The sequence below is a fragment of the Corvus kubaryi genome, unplaced genomic scaffold (assembly GCF_017639235.1).
Source record: "Corvus kubaryi isolate FWS band 111438036 unplaced genomic scaffold, C.kubaryi_AGA036_p1.0 37264, whole genome shotgun sequence".
Classification (NCBI taxonomy): Eukaryota; Metazoa; Chordata; class Aves; order Passeriformes; family Corvidae; genus Corvus; species Corvus kubaryi.
Window position 1 is genome coordinate 3,403,940 of NW_024581079.1, and position 20,723 is coordinate 3,424,662.

At 43.3% G+C, this 20,723-nt stretch overlaps 1 protein-coding gene across 5 annotated transcripts in view; it reads right to left on the reverse strand.

The window, feature by feature from the left end:
- ARMC8 (armadillo repeat containing 8) overlaps nucleotides 1–20,723 on the reverse strand; it is a 63,364-nt gene that overhangs the window by 11,028 nt on the left and 31,613 nt on the right. For 3 of the 5 annotated variants that reach the window (XM_042024735.1, XM_042024732.1, XM_042024733.1), the window contains 11 exons: nucleotides 18,548–18,640; nucleotides 15,112–15,171; nucleotides 13,870–13,950; nucleotides 12,492–12,567; nucleotides 12,319–12,409; nucleotides 8,883–8,943; nucleotides 5,949–6,149; nucleotides 3,931–4,026; nucleotides 2,471–2,553; nucleotides 2,100–2,181; nucleotides 807–893 (listed from right to left, as the gene is read on the reverse strand). In XM_042024735.1, coding sequence (XP_041880669.1) covers nucleotides 807–893; nucleotides 2,100–2,181; nucleotides 2,471–2,553; nucleotides 3,931–4,026; nucleotides 5,949–6,149; nucleotides 8,883–8,943; nucleotides 12,319–12,409; nucleotides 12,492–12,567; nucleotides 13,870–13,950; nucleotides 15,112–15,171; nucleotides 18,548–18,640 — 1,011 coding nt within the window. The remainder of the gene's footprint in view (nucleotides 1–806; nucleotides 894–2,099; nucleotides 2,182–2,470; nucleotides 2,554–3,930; nucleotides 4,027–5,948; nucleotides 6,150–8,882; nucleotides 8,944–12,318; nucleotides 12,410–12,491; nucleotides 12,568–13,869; nucleotides 13,951–15,111; nucleotides 15,172–18,547; nucleotides 18,641–20,723) is intronic. The other 2 variants (XM_042024734.1, XM_042024736.1) reach the window with 2 other exon arrangements.

Below are 20,723 nucleotides of genomic sequence, written 5' to 3' on the forward strand. Positions count from 1 at the left end.
AATAAGAACAAAAACAAACCCAAAAAAACCCAAAACAAAAACAAAAAACCCCAAACAAAAACAAACAAACACAAAACCTCAAACAAACAAACAAAACAAAAACAAAACAAAAAAAAAACCCCACCTGACCTGCAGTCTGCTAAAGAAAGCCCCATGGCCAGTGAACTGTGCTTGGCATTATTTCAGTTAGTTTTCTGTCTCACAGATATGATTGAAACCACCAAGATCAACTGATAATTTGGTAACCCAAAGTGCCCTGCAGGATCCCACATACAGCACAATCTTGCAAATATTTTCTGTAATTAGAAAGTATTTTAGACTTGGGGAATTGCTGCACTGCTATGGAGTGTTGATCTGTGGGTATGATCTGTATGAAATACAGACTCTGCAGAACCAGATATCCTGTACTGTTCATCTGAGAACAATAAAAACACAGGACTCAGCTATGCCAGCATTTTCAGCATTACAGTAGCAGTAATTCTCTAAGACAACAGATCACATTGCAAATAATCAGCGTGGTTTCTTCTTGCTTATGATCTTTTTAGATAATAGTGTTTTACAAGTAAAAAGAAAATGACAAAACTTCATGTCTACTTCTTTTCTTTGAAGACCAAATTAACTGTCACACCAGTGTAAGCAATGATTTTTTTGTTTCCAAGCTATCAGTGGCACAGGCTCTGTAACATCACAGCTCTGTGACATGTCACAAGCAGTGCCTGCCAATTAACACACCTTTATGCTAATTTATCCACTGTGTAATCTCACTTCAGGCCATCCCCTCTCCCTGCTGCTGGCTAAGTACTCACCTCCTTGCTTGGAGAGAATTCCAGAAGAAGATTGCATAGCGTGGAAGATGCTACTACAAGAATTTCATTTGGAGCATTCTGTAAAACCTGCAGTCACAGAGGGGAGAGAGAGGAATTCTGTCAGTAGGATGATGAAGAGATCACTGAAATGGAATACCTGGAATTATGCTGTAGCTGGATATTCCAAACTTCAGGAGGTGCTTTGATGCTAGCAGTGCAGACCCAGACATGATGCCCATCACAGGACAAGCTGGAGCAATGCATTGTTTCACAGAAGGCAGATTTGAGAGCTTTTAGTCCAATTCAGTAGAAATCAGTGGGGACAATCCCTGTGTAAAGGACACATATGCAGAGGAAGCTCCAGGAGGAGGAGCCTTTTCAACCCCTCTGTACCTCATGCTCAGCACAACACAGCAAATTTCCTCAGGAGCACCCCCTCAGAGGAGCATAGCCTGGGACAAGTAATAGTCCCTCATCTCTGCGTGGATCTCCAGCAGCACCAAAACATCAACTCCTAAACCAGGCATGTTCCTCCCTTGTCCACTACTGCCAACACCACCTTCTGTGCTCTGGCCATTTCACTTCTGAACAGTCAAGTCAAGCTCACTTCAGGAGATTCCCAAGGGTGTCAATACTGCCCAAGCCTTCAGGCGTGCTAGCAGACTTGGTCTGTTCTCCATTTTCAAGGTCTAAAGGATGTTGAAACTGAGAAACTGGTTTATTTATCTCTATCTATGACAGTGACATTACAGGATGAGAGATGACATATCTTGCATACTTGCATCTCACTTCATCTTGAGGAAAATTGCACTATATGATAATGTGTCTTTTTAAAGGTCTTTCTGAGCTCTTTGACTTAAGTTATAGAATCTGCAATGAGATGTAAGAGGTAGAGAATTAGAGGAGAAAATGCAGATCTAAATTCTCTTGCAGGATTCACAGACCAAGTCTGAACTGTGCCATCTAGTCTGAGTCTGAGATGTAGTCCTTGTAGTGTCCTGTGTGAACATTGGGAATAATTTAGCTTCACTCACTGATCTCAAAACCCCCCCCAAAAACAATAAAGAAAAAAAGGAAACAAAAGGCCAACCAAAAACCAAGCATGAACCACATGCTTGCTGCTGTTTGTTTTTGTTGATTCATGGCTCTCTTAGGAGAAGGCCATGGGATTTTGATTTCTAGGTAATTTGTATCATGCTTCTACAGCAAGGCATGCCAACTGAACAGACACCCTGTGCTCCCTGAATGGACCAGAACACTCCAGGCACCGAGACCTGCCTGTTCCTCACTTACCTTCATTAAAGGCTTCCATACAGCATGATCCTGAAAACTTGTCCTGAGCTGCTGGACAGAACGGGACAAACTGTGCAAACATCTGGAATGGAACAGAAACCTTCCCTGTGAGACATGCACACCCCCCCAGACACTGCTGTGCACACCCTGCTGCTCCACAGGGATTACTGAGCTGGGAGGCGGGCAAGGAGCAGCCGGGGAAGAGCCCGGAGAAAACCCTGCAGCAGCCCAGCATAACTGCCCCTCTCCCAGGAGGGTTCCCAGCAGCACAAGTGAGTTCAGAGTGGCTCTCAGGCAGCCAGCAGGAGCTCTCCCAGGGGCAGCACACACAGTGACAGACAGAGGCTCTGCGTGGACGAGGACGGGCTCACCTGACTGCAGCCAAGCGCACCTTGATGCTGGACTCGGACAGGCCGTTAACGATACGGTCCATCATGTTCTCCGTCTCGATGATCTGCGCCAAAGAACTCGGGTCAGTGCACAGCTCTAACAGCACCCATGGCTTGCTGGGCTTCTGGCTGCAGCATTTTCAATGTTACATGTAAAAACTGCAGCTAAAACCAGCACGCCACACTCTCTTGCCAGATTAAGTGGGAAGTTTTGTGTATCTGCAGACAATTCAGAAATTTAAAAATCTACATGCTGTGTTCCACTCCAGCTTTTAATCATCAAGGAACAAGAGGGTGTTTTATACACATATATATACACACACACACATAATATACATGAATTACCCTTAATGTCATATTAAAATGAAAGTGAGCATGTGTGAGTGCACACAACATACACAAACTACAGATCAGAGACAGGTTGTAGAACTGTGGGGATAAAAAATATCCAGTGGCTCATCTGCCATATTTAGACAAGGCCAGCACAAGTACTTAAGACCAGGATAAAAGGGAGTTAATACCCAGATGAATTATGGATTTTGCATAATAAATCAACTTTGGCATGTACACACCCACTGCTTATTAAAAGCTGTATAAAAGAAGGATCCTCACTATTAACTAAAGCAACAAAAGAGGAGTTTATGGGGTTGAATTTTGGAGATCCTGCGTGGTTCCCCACTGCTAAATCCTCCTGATGTTAACTTTTCACCCTGTGTTTTCCTACCCCCTTCCTTCTGCTTTTCTCCTTTAACCAGCAAATAAACTCAGAAAACATTCCTGTCTCCTGCACTTGCTACATGACACTGCAAATCCATGATTAATTTTTAAAAAATGCTCCTTTTAATCATTCATTTATTAAGTTCCCTCCACTTTCCACACATTAATTTTTAACGATGTGAGTGCTCCAAGCAGCCAATCTCTTTGCTGTTATGTTTAAATCACCAACTGCTTTGTTATGACAGTGCAAGGCCCCTTGGTCACTTGAGAATCAGGAAACAAATTCTGACTTCGTTTCCCAGTATGAGCAGACTTTCCAGGGTTTATTGCTTTTTAAAACATTTGTTCTATAATAAGATAGAGGAGAACAGAGGTGTATTATCTCTCTCAGAACACAAGTTGCAGAAATTTCTCATCTGCCACAACAATATTTCTTATGAGTAGCCAAGTACCAAAAATGCTGAGAGACAACTTCATGTGCTGGTCTAGTTCACCACTGTGAAGACGTTTACAGAACTAAACGTTACTTTTGGCATACTCTGATAACAAGACATTAACTTTTGTTCCAATTCCATGCACTCTGAGAGTTTATATTAATGGAGGAGAGAGAACCTTCTCATTTCCAGCTGTTTACACCGTAACGGGGCAAACCTCTGGGGGGTGGGAATTGCTGCCTCCAGGTGCCCCTCAGGCTGGGCGCTCGCCCACAGCCTCCCCAGGCTCACCTTTTTGCGGATGTCCTCGTCGTTGGCCCCCAGCGACGCGTAGAGCTTGAAGGCGGCCTGGCGCAGCTCGTGGGCGTGCTTCAGGTCGTGGTCCAGCTGGGAAATACAGCACAGGCACCAGGCTCAGCCACCAAAGCAGCTGCACTGGGATATTCTAATCTGTTCTAACCTGGTGCTTTTATCCATTCTCTTTGTCTGCCACTCCAGGGGCAGCCAGAAGCACAAAGTGCTCATGTCCACATTTACCAGCTAAATGCAATAACCAAAGTTAAGAATAGGGTTCATTTCTCTGCTGAGTTAAAGAGAAGACAACTTTGTCTTCAATTTGAGGCCAAAACAAGGTTAGGACACTATCAAGACTGTATTCAGGCAAAAATTATTCTTATCTCTCAACAGAAACTTACAGGAACTAGCCAGAAGGAGTGAAAAAACTCGGAGAGAATCAAGGGAAGTTTTAACAAGAGAACTGAAGCAAAAGCAGGAGCCAAAGTTGGTCTCTAAGTCTCAGGCTGTCCACGTTAAGGAGGGTCAGGTTGGATATCAGGAAAGGTTCTGCCCCCAGAGACTGCTGGGCACTGCCCAGGCTCCCCAGGGAATGGGCACGGCCCCGAGGCTGCCAGAGCTCCAGGAGCGTTTGGACAGCGCTGCCAGGGATGCCCAGGGTGGGGTTGTTGGGGTGTCTGTGCAGGGCCAGGGGTTGGACTGGATGATCCTTGGGGTCCCTTTCCAGCTCAGGATATTCTGTGATTTTATGATTCTATAATTAATGGGAGCACTAAAGGCATCATAAAATAGTGGTGGTTTGAGGTTGACCCTGCTTGGAACAGCAAATTTGGGCTCTCAGATCTCCTCATGTTCTCTTCACTGAGAGTAATTCTGTGACTCTGACTGCCCTCAAAACTCTGTACACCAAAGGGTTCTACAAAACAATGCAATCTTCGAAGTCTACACAAAATGCCAGGAAAATACCAGTATAAGGTAGCAAAGTGCTGAAATAAAAGAAATGTCCAAAATTAAGCTCTATGAGTAATTCTCTCCAGTGCAGCTATATTGGAGCAGAAGCATTATATAATTGTTATAAATATTTTAAGCAGACAAGTTCTCTGTTTGGCAGATTCCTCACTCACTCCTCACGTAGTTTTACCTTACAGGGTGCAATTCCAAGCACTCTGTCCAAAGCCAGCACCCTGGCTGCTCCTCCCAGCTGGCTGCTTCTACAGACTTACTGCACACTCAGAGCACTGTCATAATATTTACAATTGCCCCACTCACTTTTGGAACCTGATCATATTTTTGATGCTACAGTAAACGTCCATAACTCCTCAGTAAGCTGCTAAACTTCTTTTCCCTTAGTTTTTTATACTGCAACTAATTTCTTTTATATTTCATTTGCACTTTTACATAGAATTCAAGAGGCTCTCTATGCAGAATTAACCCCATTCTATAAAGGTCAGGGAAATGAACCTATCTCTTGGGCCAGTTTGGGAAAAAAAGCAAAACTCTGTAATCTATTTTTTTGGGTACTTTCTAATAATCAGACTCAGTAAGACTCCAAGGTACATCTGGTCTCTGTTTATCCAACCTCTTGCAAGTGCAGATAACTCATAATACACAACAGTGCACGACACCCACATGTTTTTGTGCTTTAACACAACAGAACGCTCTCTGAACTTCAGATTTTCCACAAACCTGACCTAAGAATTGAAAACAAATCTCTCTTCAAGTGGACTATTATCTCTTATGAAGCTGAAATGTACTGGTTCCTGAAGGCAAGATGTTTAAACTTAGAGGATGGGAAGACCAGATATACACAGTTTGAGTGTGGATAATGAACTCTTCAGAAAGCAGTGACTGATGCTGGGAGAGCACAAAAGAATCAAGTTCTGCTGGACCTCTGGTCACCTTTCAATTGAGCATCTCAGGCATCGGGTTTAAACAGAACTAAAAAAGCCCATCCTGAGGCCATTTAGTTTTGGTTTTGCCCATTGTCAGAGGGTCAGAGCAGGGTCAGAACACACCCTCTTGATGTCGGTGATGGCGCTGACGGAGCTGGGGTACTTGAAGTAGTCAGCCAGCATGACGATGAGGTGGTCGGTGATGCTGGCCATCCTCTGCAGCTCCACGTCCGTCTCGATCAGGTAGGCCAGAGTCTCTGCCCCCTCCACCCGCTCCTCCAGCAGTCTGTCCTTACTGCACATTCGAACCAAGCATGGCAGAGTCTGCAGACATTAACAAAAAGGAGTTTTGAGTGCAGCTACCTTGATAAAGAAACTCCAAAGCAATGAAAGAACTGTCCTACAGCAATGCTCAGCATTGTTCTTTAGGTAAGAACTTCCACACACGCACATTTCAGTGGGTGTTGCTCAGGCATTGCTAAGTGTACAATGGGCTACTTTCAAACAACTTCTCACACAGCCAAAATGATGAAATGTTTAGAAGTGACCATGGACAAAGCTTGACAAAACCTTAAAAAAAAAAAATCCACTCAAAGGTTGGTATTTGCACAGGCTTGTTCTTATTACACACCAGAACCAAAAGTACCCAAGCTGCCCTCAAGAAGTACTTGACCCCTCCTGCCCTTCTGTGATCCAGGACTAACTAAGGACGGTGAAGTTAGAAATAATCTCAGGGTTCCTTTCCCACACACTGGCTGCCCAGAGCAGGAAGCAAGGCAGCAATACTCCTCAGCAGCATATCTGGTCAACCAGAAAAGCAGCTAACCTGGAATCCAGGTCCATTCTGCCTTCCCTGACATCTCCCCTACCTTGGCTACATGACAACAGTTTTGTGACACCTTCCCTACTGAAACATAAAAACCAGTCAAGTCGTTCTTTACCCAAAGCTCAGTGAGAAGTACTTAACTCTGGAAAGGCCAATTCTCCAAGGGCTGGGACTCTGCTCACTTGAGCCTCCCCAATGAAAATGGATGAGGAATAACACTGAGGTTTGTGCTTATGCAATGCCACCAAGTTCAACAGAATTACTCTAGCAAATGTTGCTCAGAGTTATGTTTTGGGGACCTGAAGTAACATTTAGCCATCTACTTGACTGTTCAAATGATTAACTGGATAAGTATCTTATCTCCATTGCACAGGAAGTAGGACTTGCCTACATATTTTAGAAACTAGATGCCACCTCAGGGATTATCACTGAGGTTGTGAATCTTGCAGTTAATCCAGTGAGCCAAAACAGCCCCTTCTGCATACCTGGCCTTGAGGCAGCAGGGAAGACTGCACATAGGCTCTCAAAAAATTACATTCATGTGGAGTGAGAAAGAAAAGAAGTGGAATTCCATGTCTAAATCACAAAGACAATGTACTTCTTAATTCTTTCCAAGGTCAAATGGCCTGAAATGAGCTATTTCTTGGAATTCAAGGGCTGGGCATTGGTAAATCACTGGCTGCATGCACCCAAGAAACACAAATCTCATTCAACACTAAGCAATTCCATGTGCTTAAAGTTAAACAAAAGCAAGAATTCTGACAGACATTTTAACTGTTCCACTGGACCTACAGGTCAGTACAGTGCAATTAATGCACAGGAGGAGGGGGCTGTGTAGGGGTGTAAGATGGCAACCCACAATGCACACCTGGCCAGCAGATGAAAGTCTGGAAATGGACTGTGAAGATGGAGTATCTAATTTCCATGGTATGGATGGGATGTGTCTCGGTTATCTGGACAGTTTCATTATTAGGATTCCAGAGAAATCATTTCTCTTCCCATCAAATCCATTATTTATCAGCCTCCTTGCCTTTGTCAAGGGATTTTATTTTTTCCCACGTTACAGGCCAACCTGCTACTCAAACTGAGCAATGAAAGTAAATTAAAACCATTTTGGAAGCACACAACACTGACTGGTCCCCAAATGCAGAAAGTTTGATAGCAAAGGGTCAATAACTCCTGAATGCTAAAGGGGCCATCACTTTAGTTCAGCAGAGGTCAAAGGATTTGTGGCTGGATTAACCACAGGGACACCATGTTATCCTGGAACGATGAGCTCCTGGAAGAGGAATCACTGGGGTGGTTGGAGCAAGGCAAAGGTTCTGTGCCTTCCTTCTCTCCTCACTCTTTTGTCTAATCTCAAGTACAACAACACATTTAATTCCACAGCCTCAAGCATGGATTTGTGCTGAAGCAGCTTCCATGAGGAAAAAAATGCTGCTGTTGCTGTGAGGCTGGCCCAAGCAAATCCCTTCCCAAAGGTCTGAAAGGATGGTGGTTTTCCACAGGGCCTGTGCAGCCCAGCACGTGCAGCTCCACAGGGCAGCGTCCAGCTCCCAGCAAAGACCTGCCACTGCCAGCAGGCCCTGCTCCCTGTCCCAGGGCACAACAGCTCTGCAACACACACGTCCTGACTGGGACCAGGGTGTGGCCCAGGGAGCAGCACAGTGCAGGGGATGTATCAAGGGAAGAGACTTCCAAAGAAGACAGAGCTTTGCAGCAGAGATGGGTTGGGAGAAAGGAATTGTAGCCCCCAGTCTGCAGGTGTTGTATGGAGGGAGAAAGGAGAGAAGAGAATTGGAGTGTCAATTTGGAACAAAGGGAGAAGGATGCAGCTTGGCTTCCTCAGCTGTGCAGCACCAGGTGCCTGTGCAGAACAGATGCCAATATGCACATTGGAATGAATTGTACACTGCATTTTCTTGCACAAAAAGACAGGAGGGGTGGGCCTTTGTCTCAGCCAACATGCAGATTTTTCATCTATTACTTGGAAACAAAGGGAAACCAGGGAACTATTTTTTTAAATTAAAAAAAAAGTCAGGAGACCTTGGTGCTTTGAAATCTTTGGTGCAACAGATTTTGTGCTACTTTTTATATGAGAAAATAAAACCAGGATAGACCTACATGAGCAAGCCTTTTGAACAGAGAACTGTTTAAGCAGCTGCCGTGGCTAGCACAAGAAGAAGAATTATTCCATATTTACAAGGTGGTTGAAGCAGGACACAGCTCACCTTCAGAACGATGCAGGGATCGTCCGTCCGTATTGCTCCGGCTCTGCACATGGAAGTAAGGCTGCAACAACACAACAGGACACAGTCACCTACCATGGCTTTGATGCACTTCAGCTGCTGCAGAGCCCCTGTCCTAATGAAACATCCTCCCCTGTGTTTGATTTAAATGCACCAGAGCTTACTAGGCTTGGGCACACAAACTCCTACAGGTGCACTTTCAAGCAGGTTCTCAGTGCAGGACCCCTGGCTGGAGCACTGATCAATACACACAGCACACATCAGCCACAAAGGGTCACACCACTGCCTTCACTGAGCCCCAAACCCAAAAGGAACAACCTGCACTAAGGTAAAGGTGCAACACACCCAGACCTTCCTGTAAGTACCTGCCGCTGGGGTGTGCGGCCATCAGGAGAGAACCAGCACAGGGCTGGCAGCCTGACAGCTCAGGCACAGACACCCAGGCCCTGCCCCAGCCCAGGAGAGGTGGAATTGCTGTGCTGCCTGTCCACAGGCAGGGTTTTACACACTGCAGGAACCAGCACACCCTCATTAATGATGAGCCCAGCCAAGGCTCTGACACTGCACCAAGCCAGCATTTGTTCCTTATTAGACAACAGCTCATAGTGGATATGACAACCCCAAGGTCCCACTGGCACACAGCATCAGACAAATGCCAAGTTCTTTGTTAATGTACTTGTAAAGTGCCCCAAGCTACCAGAGATGCAAAATAGTTCACCCACCAAAAAAGTGTTTTACTTTGAAGTGGTTTAGTTTTTACCTGCTCTGCTACAAGCAGTGCAATGGAGCTGGAGGGGAACTGCTGTGCACCAATAGCTTTTGTTTTAGCTTCTGAACTAACCATTGGAACTGGCTTTTACCATGCCACAGTCGAAGTTAAAAAATAGAACTGTATTTCAGTAAAGGTGACTTTAAACTTTAACATGTTTGGACCCTCAGTTGGGCAGGCTGAAGTTGTAGACAGGGTCAATCAGAACTGCTCAGCTAAGGAGTAGCAAGCAACATGCTCATATAACCATGGTGTGTTTCATCACATCCCTGAACTCCTTCCAAGGGCCCAGAGTGAGTTCTTTCACCTCTTCAAGGCAACAACACTGATCCCTGTTCTTTAGCCACAGCTAAAAACCCCACAATCAGAAGTCTCTTTATATATTATTTCTCAGAAAGTAACAGATACAACTCGAATGTTAGCACAGAGATCATCTGCTAAATTTTTACTGCCCAAGCCTTGCAGCTGGCAGCAGGAAACTCATTTTCACACTTGCACATTGAGGAGGAAAGCACCCAGCCTGCAGCTTGCCACTTAGTCCAGTGAGACCCTATTTGCCAGGCAAAGTAGCTCTATTTCAGAAATGAAAGAAAGTAATTTTTTACTTCAGGTAACATAGGCTTGGCTTAGCTGGAAGCAATTCTGGTGATTTTAGCAGAAAAGGTTACTCCTCCACTTGCAGCTGCAGAGCACTCTCCCAAGGGGCTTCCTGCTCTTCCCTCTGTGCCAACACTGCTGCTCAAGGGAAGGATCTTTGCTCCACTTCAATCAAGAGATATTGCCTTGAGTCTTCCAAATCTACTTCAATTGTTGATGGGGAAAAAAAGGGAACTTAGTCTTGTATGCCAGTCTGGATTCAAATAGAAATTTTAGAGAAGGTTCAAAAGGAAAAAACCCTTCTAGATCTGTATTCCAAGGAGTCTAATGATAAATCAGAGGAACTGCAGATTAACTGACTGAAGCTGGCAAGGCGGGAGTGAAAGCTAATTTACAAGCAGAAAAAAAGATGATCTGTGACAATTTCACCTACTACTCTCATTAGGAAAAAGGAAGAGAGAGTCTGGCTTGGAGGCAATCAGGTAAGGGATGGACCTACAGCAGAAAAACCAGCAAGGCTTTGCAAACTCCAGAACTGCTGTAAAACTGAGAGCCCTAAGAAGGATGAGTGCCTGTGGACTAATTAGAAACCCAATCTGAAATTCAAGATACTGCTTTGTCTGCCATTTTCCCACAATTTTCTTTTGTTGCTTTGCACTACATCACTTACTTTCATGCTTTAAAAGGTCCAGCTGAGCCAAAGTCAACAACAGCAGAAGATGGGTTGTGTACCCAATTCCTTCAATCAGCAAAGAACACCAGTAGACCTGGGACCGTCCATCCCAGAACAATTCTTTTAACTCCAACCTGTCTTTATGACTTGTCAACTGCTTTGTATCTCAAGATTAGTAACAAAAATTAATTTTAAATATGTCATTCTCTATGTATTTTCTGACTTCTTAAAGAAACACATAGATCAATCAGAACTGAGACTGCTGCAGTGCAATTAATTTAACCTGCCTTCTTCACTAAGAATTGCCTAACAAAACCAGTAAAACCAGACTGCTTGGGCCAATTGTGGTTGGAAGAGAAGCTGGGAGGTCCCAAGACAGACCTCCTGCATGGAGTGGGATTACTCAAGAACACCCCTCATACACATGCACATCACTGAAACTCGTGATTGAGTTAGGGCATCACAACCTGGCAGCATGAGCAGGGTCACAGGTTCTACCTACCCCACCTGTTCCTCACCCAGAATCAAGAGACCTGTACTGATACAAGTGGCTGAGAAATTGTTTGGTGAACTCAGAGAACTCACTGCTCCTTGTCAAAATAAAGCCATCAAAACCTAAAGGAATAATCAGATACCTCAGCAACCAAACTCCTGACTTAAACTTGATTTTAGTAGTTTATAGCAATGGGTAATTTTCTCTCTTTAACCCCCTGGAATGATTTATTCCATTATTATCAACACAAGAAAAGGAAAATGGTCCTAAAGGGTGTCAATCCCAGCTTATGGAGTGAGCATAACCCGGGTGCTGCTATTATGGAACTGGGTCACATTTTGTCACTGGGGAGAAAGTCATTATGAATATGAACACACATATGTGCCCACACCAGCAGGGAAGCTGAAGTACAAAATTAATTAATAACATTAATTCTGCTGTATGAGCACATGAAGCCTGAAGAAAAATCTATTTTATTTAAAACAGCTGGGAAGAGGGACTAACTCTGCTCTCCATCATCTTGGTGCACGGTCTCCAACACAGCATAGCCACCAAGGATGACAGCTCAGGACTGTGCTCTGCCTGTTCAAAGCAAAACTTAAAATAAAATCCAAGATACTTGTGAAAACCCATATGGCTGAACACACATTCCTCACAAAACTGCTCCCCAGCAATATTTTTCCCTGTTTATGTGCAGCAAAGAGTGAAAGTTACATTATAAAATGGGGTGAGAGCCATTCGTTCAAGGATTTAGACAATGCAAACAGTAACTCTAATTATTCCTAAGATTTTACATCCCATATTACTTTGGAACAAGCAAGAAGGGAGCAGTTAAACAGCAAGGATTAAACTCCCTGCTATTTCCCCAATTCCTGAAGACAATTACCATTTGGCTGACGTGAGCTGCATTTCAATGGGCTTGTCCCTTTGTAACATCTTCACAAAAATCTGTGGTAACAATTCTCCATCAACAGACACTGCAAAGAGAGAGAGCTCCAAGTCATTCTCATTCAGCCAGGCAAAAAGTGGGTGTCAAACCAGCAGCAGCATTGCACTCACCATTTACCAGAGTCATGGATACCTGGGGGTTTTCAAAGGCTAGAACTGAGAAGCATTTCAATGCCTGCATTCGGACCTGGGTAAAAGCATAATAATATGAAATATCAACACTGACTTCAAAGCACAACTGGGCTATACTGCTGGGTAGGCTCGTAGAAAACAATGCTGTATAATCAACAAGAAATGGAGATGGAGAACAAAAGGCAGATGGAAACATCTAACTCACACCCTGACTTTTGTCATCTCCTGTTGGAACTATCCTTCTGTAGGGGATGTTGTAAACCCTGTGAAGAAAACCAGCAAGGATAAAACTTGGGAACTAAGCAGGAAATACTGGTCTTGTTTGTGATGCCTCCCAAATGTGTAAAAACCAAGAGAGAACAGATGCATATAACAATAGTACCTTTTCTTTTCAGGACTCGTAAGTATCTTAGAGAATCAGAAATACGTGCCCTTGAGATTTATGTTTCAGAATCCTTTAAACGTGGGCTTAATAAAATGTCTAAAGAGAACCATCCAGCTGAAGTGATTCCAAACTAATCTTAAAACAAATATACACCGGAAGTTTTACTGCCATTACACAGCCTCAGCTACCACCTGGATGAAAAGGATTGACAAATTTCTTCATCTTGGCTCCTCCTTCTTCAGTCCAAAGTTTTGATTTAATCCATGTTTCATGACTGCCTAGTTTCTGAAATCTTTAAAATTTCTTTTTTGACACAGGGAAGACGAACCTTCCCAGATCAGAGAACCTACTTTAGTTTAGATACTAGTCTTTGACTTGCCCTTCTACAGCTGCACATATTTAAACTGTGTCCTTGTCTTTGCAAGTGGAAGGACTGAGAAGGAGCTGACCCTCCTGGCCACCAAGTTACAGGTAGAGCGTGATGCTTGTCCTCTGAGGTGGTGCTTTCAGATAGTCCAGGATGGACTTCCAAAACAGAACAGAGAAGGGAGCTGAGACTCAGGAATTCAGGGAGCACAACACACGGGCAGCTGGTGGCCTCCACACATTCCACGACCATCTATTTTTACAGGTATGACTTGCTTTTTAGGACAGACCACATTTGCTTCTCTTCAGCTTAACTTCTTATTCTCATTTACTGTTCAACAAATCAGACCACTTGGGTTGCCAAGTGCCTGTTCCCCTTTGGAGCAACGCCAGCCAGCGCTGTTTCCATTATTGCTGCTTTAACTTCACAGGGCAACAGCTCTGGTTTTGACAGAATACAACAAGTAAAAGCAACTGTTATTCTACAAATACACATTGTACCTGTTTATAGCTTTGGTTCACAGGCACAGTCATGGTTTTTACAATCTCCATTTGAATTCCTTTGATAAGTACAAGTTAAACATAAGAGTAGTTGTAATGTCTTACTTTGTAGGAGGTGGAGACCAACAGATGTGCAATATTCTGAACAGCTCCATGGTTAAATAAGATTGTCTGGTGATCTGGACCCTTCAAAGGAAACATAACACAGGGTTTTTAAAACAACATGTAAGAGGTTTCCACTATCTGCAATTCACTGTTAAACATTTAAGACACATTTCCTAACATTTACTTTGTAATCAGCTGGCATAGCAATTTTATTTTTTTACATAAACAACTTCAACTGATATTTTTACAGTGTTTGTCCTTGTCTAGTAATCATATCCACTCTCTCCTTCAACAGGCAATGACACTAGTTCTCACAAATGAAGAAACATGGATAGAGAACTTTTGTTTCTACCCTTCCTATTGGAAGCAGCTGAGAGCTCCTGATTTTCTCTACAAATGACATAAAATATCACCAGTCACTAATGTCTTCTTCACTGTTAATATTAAGCATTTTCGACAATTCTAACTGCAGAAGGGAAGGGATTTCTTCTAAAACTGGTTCCAGACAGAGAGGAGATTCACATTTTCCTCCAGTTCCTTATTATTTATTATTTTAGTTTCAAGCATATTTGGCTATAAATCCAGCCAGCCATCACCTATTTACTGACTTCAAGATCTAAGTTGGCAATGGCTGATATGTCAGTATTTTTTCCAAAACAGCCTTTGGAATTAAATACAAATATTAAATTTGCAGGAGAAAGGTCTCAGAATTTCTGTAGCATGACAAGGTTGAAAAAACCAACATGAAATCTCAACACCTGCAGCCCTCAGCAGTCTCTTGCCAAAGCTGATCTGTGACTTGCAAACCTCTCTTGAAAAGTAGGTTCACAGCTCTGGTCACCTCTGCATTAAGCACAGGCTATGCACATTCAAATTCAGCTTATAGGATGCCACAGCATTTATCATCCCTCCCTGCACTTCCTTGACTAATCTGCAAGTGAAGAAAGACTCTTCACTCCCTATCTCTTGTTCAAACCCGGCTGAGTTTATGGCACCTCTTACACCCTGGCAGGCATCAGTGACACATTATCTTCAAATCTGAGATACAGCTGAAATCAGACTCCTCTTGCAGTCAAAAGAACATTTTTAGACTATCTCTTCCTCTAAGAAAAAAGCATAAAATTACTTTCAGATGTAACATATCTGGTGCTTTAAGAGATGCTTCAGCTGCTACTGCCACCAAGAGCTTTCTACCAAAAAATGCAATTAAAACAGCAGGGTTGAAGGAGGAAAACCACTTACATTGGCACACAGAAGTGGCTGAGGCAATGAGTTAAAGCCGCAGCTATGCCAGTGTTGGAGCTGAAGAACAGATATTGAAATATGTGAAAAAAATGAGTGAGTTTAAAGTAAAAGAAATCATACTGCCCTAGATTTAGTAATTCTCAACTACTAGCGATCCCTCCACGGGATGCAGGTGGCAGATTCTGTGCAAGCAGGACAGATGCCTGTACAGAGGTGACACCTGGGTGTGTATCTGAGCTGCACAACTGGATGTACACGAAATATTTCATCTGTACACGCTGTGTTTGCACACATCAACCAGCACAACCAGGTAAGCACTAACCCATAAAGAGGGCCAGCTGCAAATATAAAGGTGAAAACTTGAGAATATGATGCAGCATTTCCAAGCAGTTCAACAAGCAGCCCCAGTTTAACAGCAAGGCTGCCTGGTTTTGTTCCACCTTGGGTACAGTGACAGAGTTCCACTCCTCTGACAGTGATCTTGATGTATGTCAGGAATAGACACCACGTCTTGCACAATTTTCCATCATAAAACACCAATTTTCAAGGAAACATTAGGATAGCACAATGTAACAGCTCATTCCACAATGAGAAGCAGGTACCTAAGTGCCTTTGTCCCCTAGGCAGCAGCCTAAGGTCACCCAAGAGAAGAGGCCTGGGGGAAGCTGCCTTGGTTACAAGGCTTTATCCTGGACCCTTCCCAGACACGAGACTTTAATTTTCAACTGGCAGTGAAATAATTACTTACGCAGAGACGTCACCACTTTCAAATATAAATTCCAGAAGTTTCCAAACATATACCACCTCTTTAATTTGACCATTAAAACAGTAAATTCTACCTACTCACATCACTTGCTCTGAAAACAAATGAACTGAGATAGAGAGACTTTTAAAACATGAATTTTGACTTGCATTCTCACATCCCAGGTACATCAGCCTGATTTCAGTTTACGTATTTGCTTCTGTGTTGATAGAATCCTGGCTCTGTATGTTAAGAACTGCATCTGCTCCCCTGTAAATCAACACTTTCCCTTGCTAAGGATGGCTCTTCTCCAGGGGCAATGCTCCTCAGCCATTCATTTTAACTCTAAACGTGCAGGGAGAAGCACCAAAAGAGAGCAGCAAAAGCAGAAAGCAGCAGCAATATGCTAGGAACCCAAATGATGGATTTCCTAGCTCTAGACAACCGGGCTGAGCTGCTCCAGGGAGCAGGCAAGGCAGAACCTGAGAAGCCAACCAAAGATGCTGGAAAGGCAGAGAAAGAACTGGCTGCACCAGATGTGAGCTGAGAACAGCACAGGGACAAGGCAGGAGCTGTGAGAAGTCACTATTAGTTCAATTAATACATCTACTAAGATGAGGAAAAAGAGAAATAAAAGCATCAATGCCTCTTCGAACATATCCTAAGCCTCACCTAAATACAAAGGCTTATTTACAGTAACTTATTGCTTCAGGGAGAAAAGTAAGAAAGGTTCTCTCACTCAGGGCCTTCTGGAGGAAGATGGAGTCTTCATTTAAAATGTAGTGAATACTGAAACTTTCAGTATGTATTATTTTTTTTAATTTTAAGAATGTACTTTGCCTGTTCATTGAAGTCAGAAAATACCCTGCAAATTTGTCTTCACCATATTAGATGTATTTTGTTCTGTCTGAAAATACAATAACTGACCTTATAAACCTGAAACCCCAAAACCAAACAAAATAGAAGGAAGAGGACATTTCAGATTTTTGCTGAACAGCTGCATTTGCCTGGGCAAGAGAAATGAGTTCTTGATCAATTTAACGTTTGTGATGATCTGTTTACTCAGCCTCAAATATTTTTCTTTGTTATGCAGCTGTTTACTCTGCAAATGCAAGCATTTCCTAACACTCATACCCATCACCCTGCCTTTCTTGTGCAGCCATATTTCTCTCTGTTCACACAGCCAACAGCTTCTTTCCAAAAACTTGATTTTTTCCAGATATCCACTGTAAAATTTGAGAGAGATTTGGGGGCTGGAGGAGGCACACAAAATGAAATGGTGAGCTCAGAAGACCTTCCTCACTTGTGAAGTGACTGTGCATTTGCTCTGTTAACAACATTTCAGATGTGCAAGTCACCGGGAGTTGCTGGAGCTGCAAAGGTAATAACTCCTTTGGGAAAAGATGACAATAACTGTTTTCTGGTCTCTCCCAGCCAACAGGGTTTATATTCCCAGAGCCAACCCCTGACTGTATAAACTGACTCCTCTACCACCCTATAATTAGTCCTGGGTTATTTTTCTTGTAGGCCAGCATGGCCTGATTTTTCACCTGTTCGAGCTCCTCAGCCTATTAAAGGAGACTTTCAAGGGGCCACTTCGACAGGAGATGCCTCACTGGTGCATTTTTGTTCCTAACATACCAAATTTTTTTCCACTATTAGGTATATATGTGAACTTCCATGGTCCAGTGTAGGATTTTGTCTTTCTGTTTGCTTTAAACAGTTCTCTAAATATTAGCAGCTGAGTTCTATCTTTATACCCCACTAAACGGGCAGTTTTCAGTCCTCAGCTTCACTTAGCAGAAGAAATGCAATGAGATGAGCGTACAAAAATAACAGTCAAGGCAGAGAAACACAGATACTCAACAAAGGAATAACTCACAGTTCCAGAGGACTCATTGTAAGTGATAAGGTAGAAAGATATTTTTCAAGGCAAATACTTACAAATTCACAAACTTAGGAACTTTCTCATAGTCTATGATCCTTTAGTTCTAAATTGTTACTAAAAGGGAAAGACACTGTAAAAATCTCATTTCCTACCCTGAATTATTTTGATACAGTTATTGTATAACTCAGTGGTACAGTAACTCCCAAAAAACTGCAACAATAAAAACCACTGCTGTGTGGAAACTTGGAGTGGGGGGAGGGAAAGACAAAACTATGTTTGGGGTGGGGTTGCTGCTGGTTTTAAATCAGTTTTCTCATATCAACAGACTTGCATTACATAGCAGGAATGAACATGTATCTGGATGAACCTGTAACTGATAGAGCTCGGCTGAGAAGAGCATTTCTTTTCCTCTCAACAACAGCACCTCTTAGAAAACAGTATCTGTGTTTAAAACTGCTGACAGTGGCTGCACAACCTCTGCAAAGAGGTGCTCACACTGTCCTGAGACTTTCAGAGGAAAACCAGAAGTCTTCCAAGATTTATAGTGCTAATAGTGAAGACTGCTACTTGCCCAGACTGTTGGCTTTGTTTAGTAGCCAAAGCCTATAAAAACCCCATATATTTGCATATTTTCTTGTACTGCAGAGCAGCATGTATCGATCCTGACAAATCTGCAGCAAATGCAGAGCAGTACCAGCTCAGTCATCACTGGCCCAAAATTCCTGCCACAAAAGGCAGCACACACACAGTTCTTACAGGCCAGAACCACAGGTTGCATAGAGAACATGAAGTGTCTTTCTTACTTTGCAGCAGTGGGAGAAGATCTGACATATGTATTCTTGTGTGTATTGAGACCTACTGAGCAGTGCCATGAGGTGGGAGATAACTGTAGCATCCTGCAAACAAGTGAGAAAAGAAGAGAGAGTTAACACTGGATTTCAGCACAGCTTCTCTCCACTTTGTTACTTAAAGGAGCACTCCTGATTCTGCACTCAGTGCTCTCCCTTCCACCAAAACCTTTTTGGATACAGAGCAAGACCATTAAAAGCAGTTCATTAAAAGTTGAAGGCATGAGTGATAGTTCTGAGCCAAATCCCCATGGAAAAGAAATAAAAGGTCAGCGCAATTGGAATAAATAGGAGTAACAGGAATAAAACTTCTGCAATTTGCCTCCAGAATATTTGGGACAAAACCAATAAAAGAATGGGGGGGAAAACATACCAAAACCAAACATGGCCACTGACAGGGATTACTCCAGGAGTTGCCTCAGTGTTGTCTTACCACCAGTGCAGCTGACTTGCCTCTTCTCCCAGCTCTGAGTCCAAGGGAGCAGGGAGGGAACACGGTGCCAGCCTGGACAGGGCACAGTCCCCTGGAACTGATTCAGGGGGAGTCATCACGTCCTTTGTCTTGCAGTCAAACACACGCTATAGACTCTGTCAGTGTGTGTGACACTTGCGACAGAGAATCCCAAATAAATCAGCAAAAGAAACCCTTACACTCCAGTGGAAGGTTCCCTAAGCCAAGGCAAGGGGCTGGAATGAGATGATCTTTTTGCAACCCAAACCTTTCCATGATTCTGCGGCAAGTTCTCTTCTGCAAGCACATCCAGTTATTTAATCTCTGTGGTAAGTCACAAAACTATAACGTTCTATAGCTTTCAGTTACTTTTACCAGCACATTTTAGTGGCAGGAACTATGGTGGTATTAAAAGAAAACGTGGGTATTTTAGTTTGGAAAGGGGTAAACTAAGTTACTTCCATGAGATAAAGGGAGCTGAGCAGAGGGAAGGATTGAATGAGCATTTTTTTCCAAAGCACACGTGCTATATTGGCCCTAAAAACCTAAGCCAGACCCTGTTTTACCTGCACTATGATGAATTACAGCCCTCTGATTTGGGGTAGGTGAATTGAAATTAGAGCAAAAACCTTCCTGCACCTCAGCTCCTGAGACAGCCCTGAAAGCAGCACCAGCCTGACTGTTCAGTGACTGCAGTTTCAGATATACACACTGGTTACAAGAAGTTTTATGTCCCAATTACCTGGGAAATTTCCCACCACACTTTTTAATGTTGTCAAAATAAACATGTACCAGTCTCCCCTAGTTGCACAAATATTTGAGATTATAAAAAGCTTTGCAGAATTTATTTTTTTAATATTTTTTATTTATGTATATATACAATTATCATACTTATTTTAGGAAACTTTGCTGCTGACAATCCAGCCCTCTTATTCTCCACAGAAAACAACAGGACAACAGAGCCAAGAAACACACTAAGAATAAACCCAGCTTGTTTCTCACCAACTGGAAAGGATCAACATGCAACATGTGGCATCTCAGCATCCTACAGAGAGAAAGTTACTTATGAAGACTTTCTCCCAGGTACACCAGCCATGTATCCACAGTCATTTCATGCTTTGTGCATAGGAAGACCAAGGGACTACCTACTTTAAACAACATTCTCAGGGTTTGGCCAACAGCAGCTCCATCTGCTCTGCCTTTACACACAGCCCAGAGACAAACTTCAGAACCCAAAGGCCAGCAAGGGACTGGTCTGTTTGCAGGGCAATAGTGGACACTCAATCCCAGAATGGGTCAGGTTGGAAGAGCCCAGAGGTCACCTGGTCCCACCTGCCTGCTCCAGCAGGGCCATCCCAGAGCACAGGGCACAGGATTGTGTCTGGACTGGAATACCTCCAGTGAGAGAGACTCCACACCCTCTCTGGGCTGCCTGTTCCCAGCTTCCCTGAGGTGAAGCAAAACCAACTGACAATATACCCAGGATTACTCTGTATTTTAATGCATTTGACCCATCAAAACAGATTCTTGTCCTTTTCTGCATATCTTCAGTAACTGAAGGCATCAAGTCCCCTCAGTGTTCAACACATCACATTCAGTGCTAAGAGGCTGCTCAGTGATGAAGCTCCCCTGAGATGGAGAGGAGAGGAGAGGAGAGGAGAGGAGAGGAGAGGAGAGGAG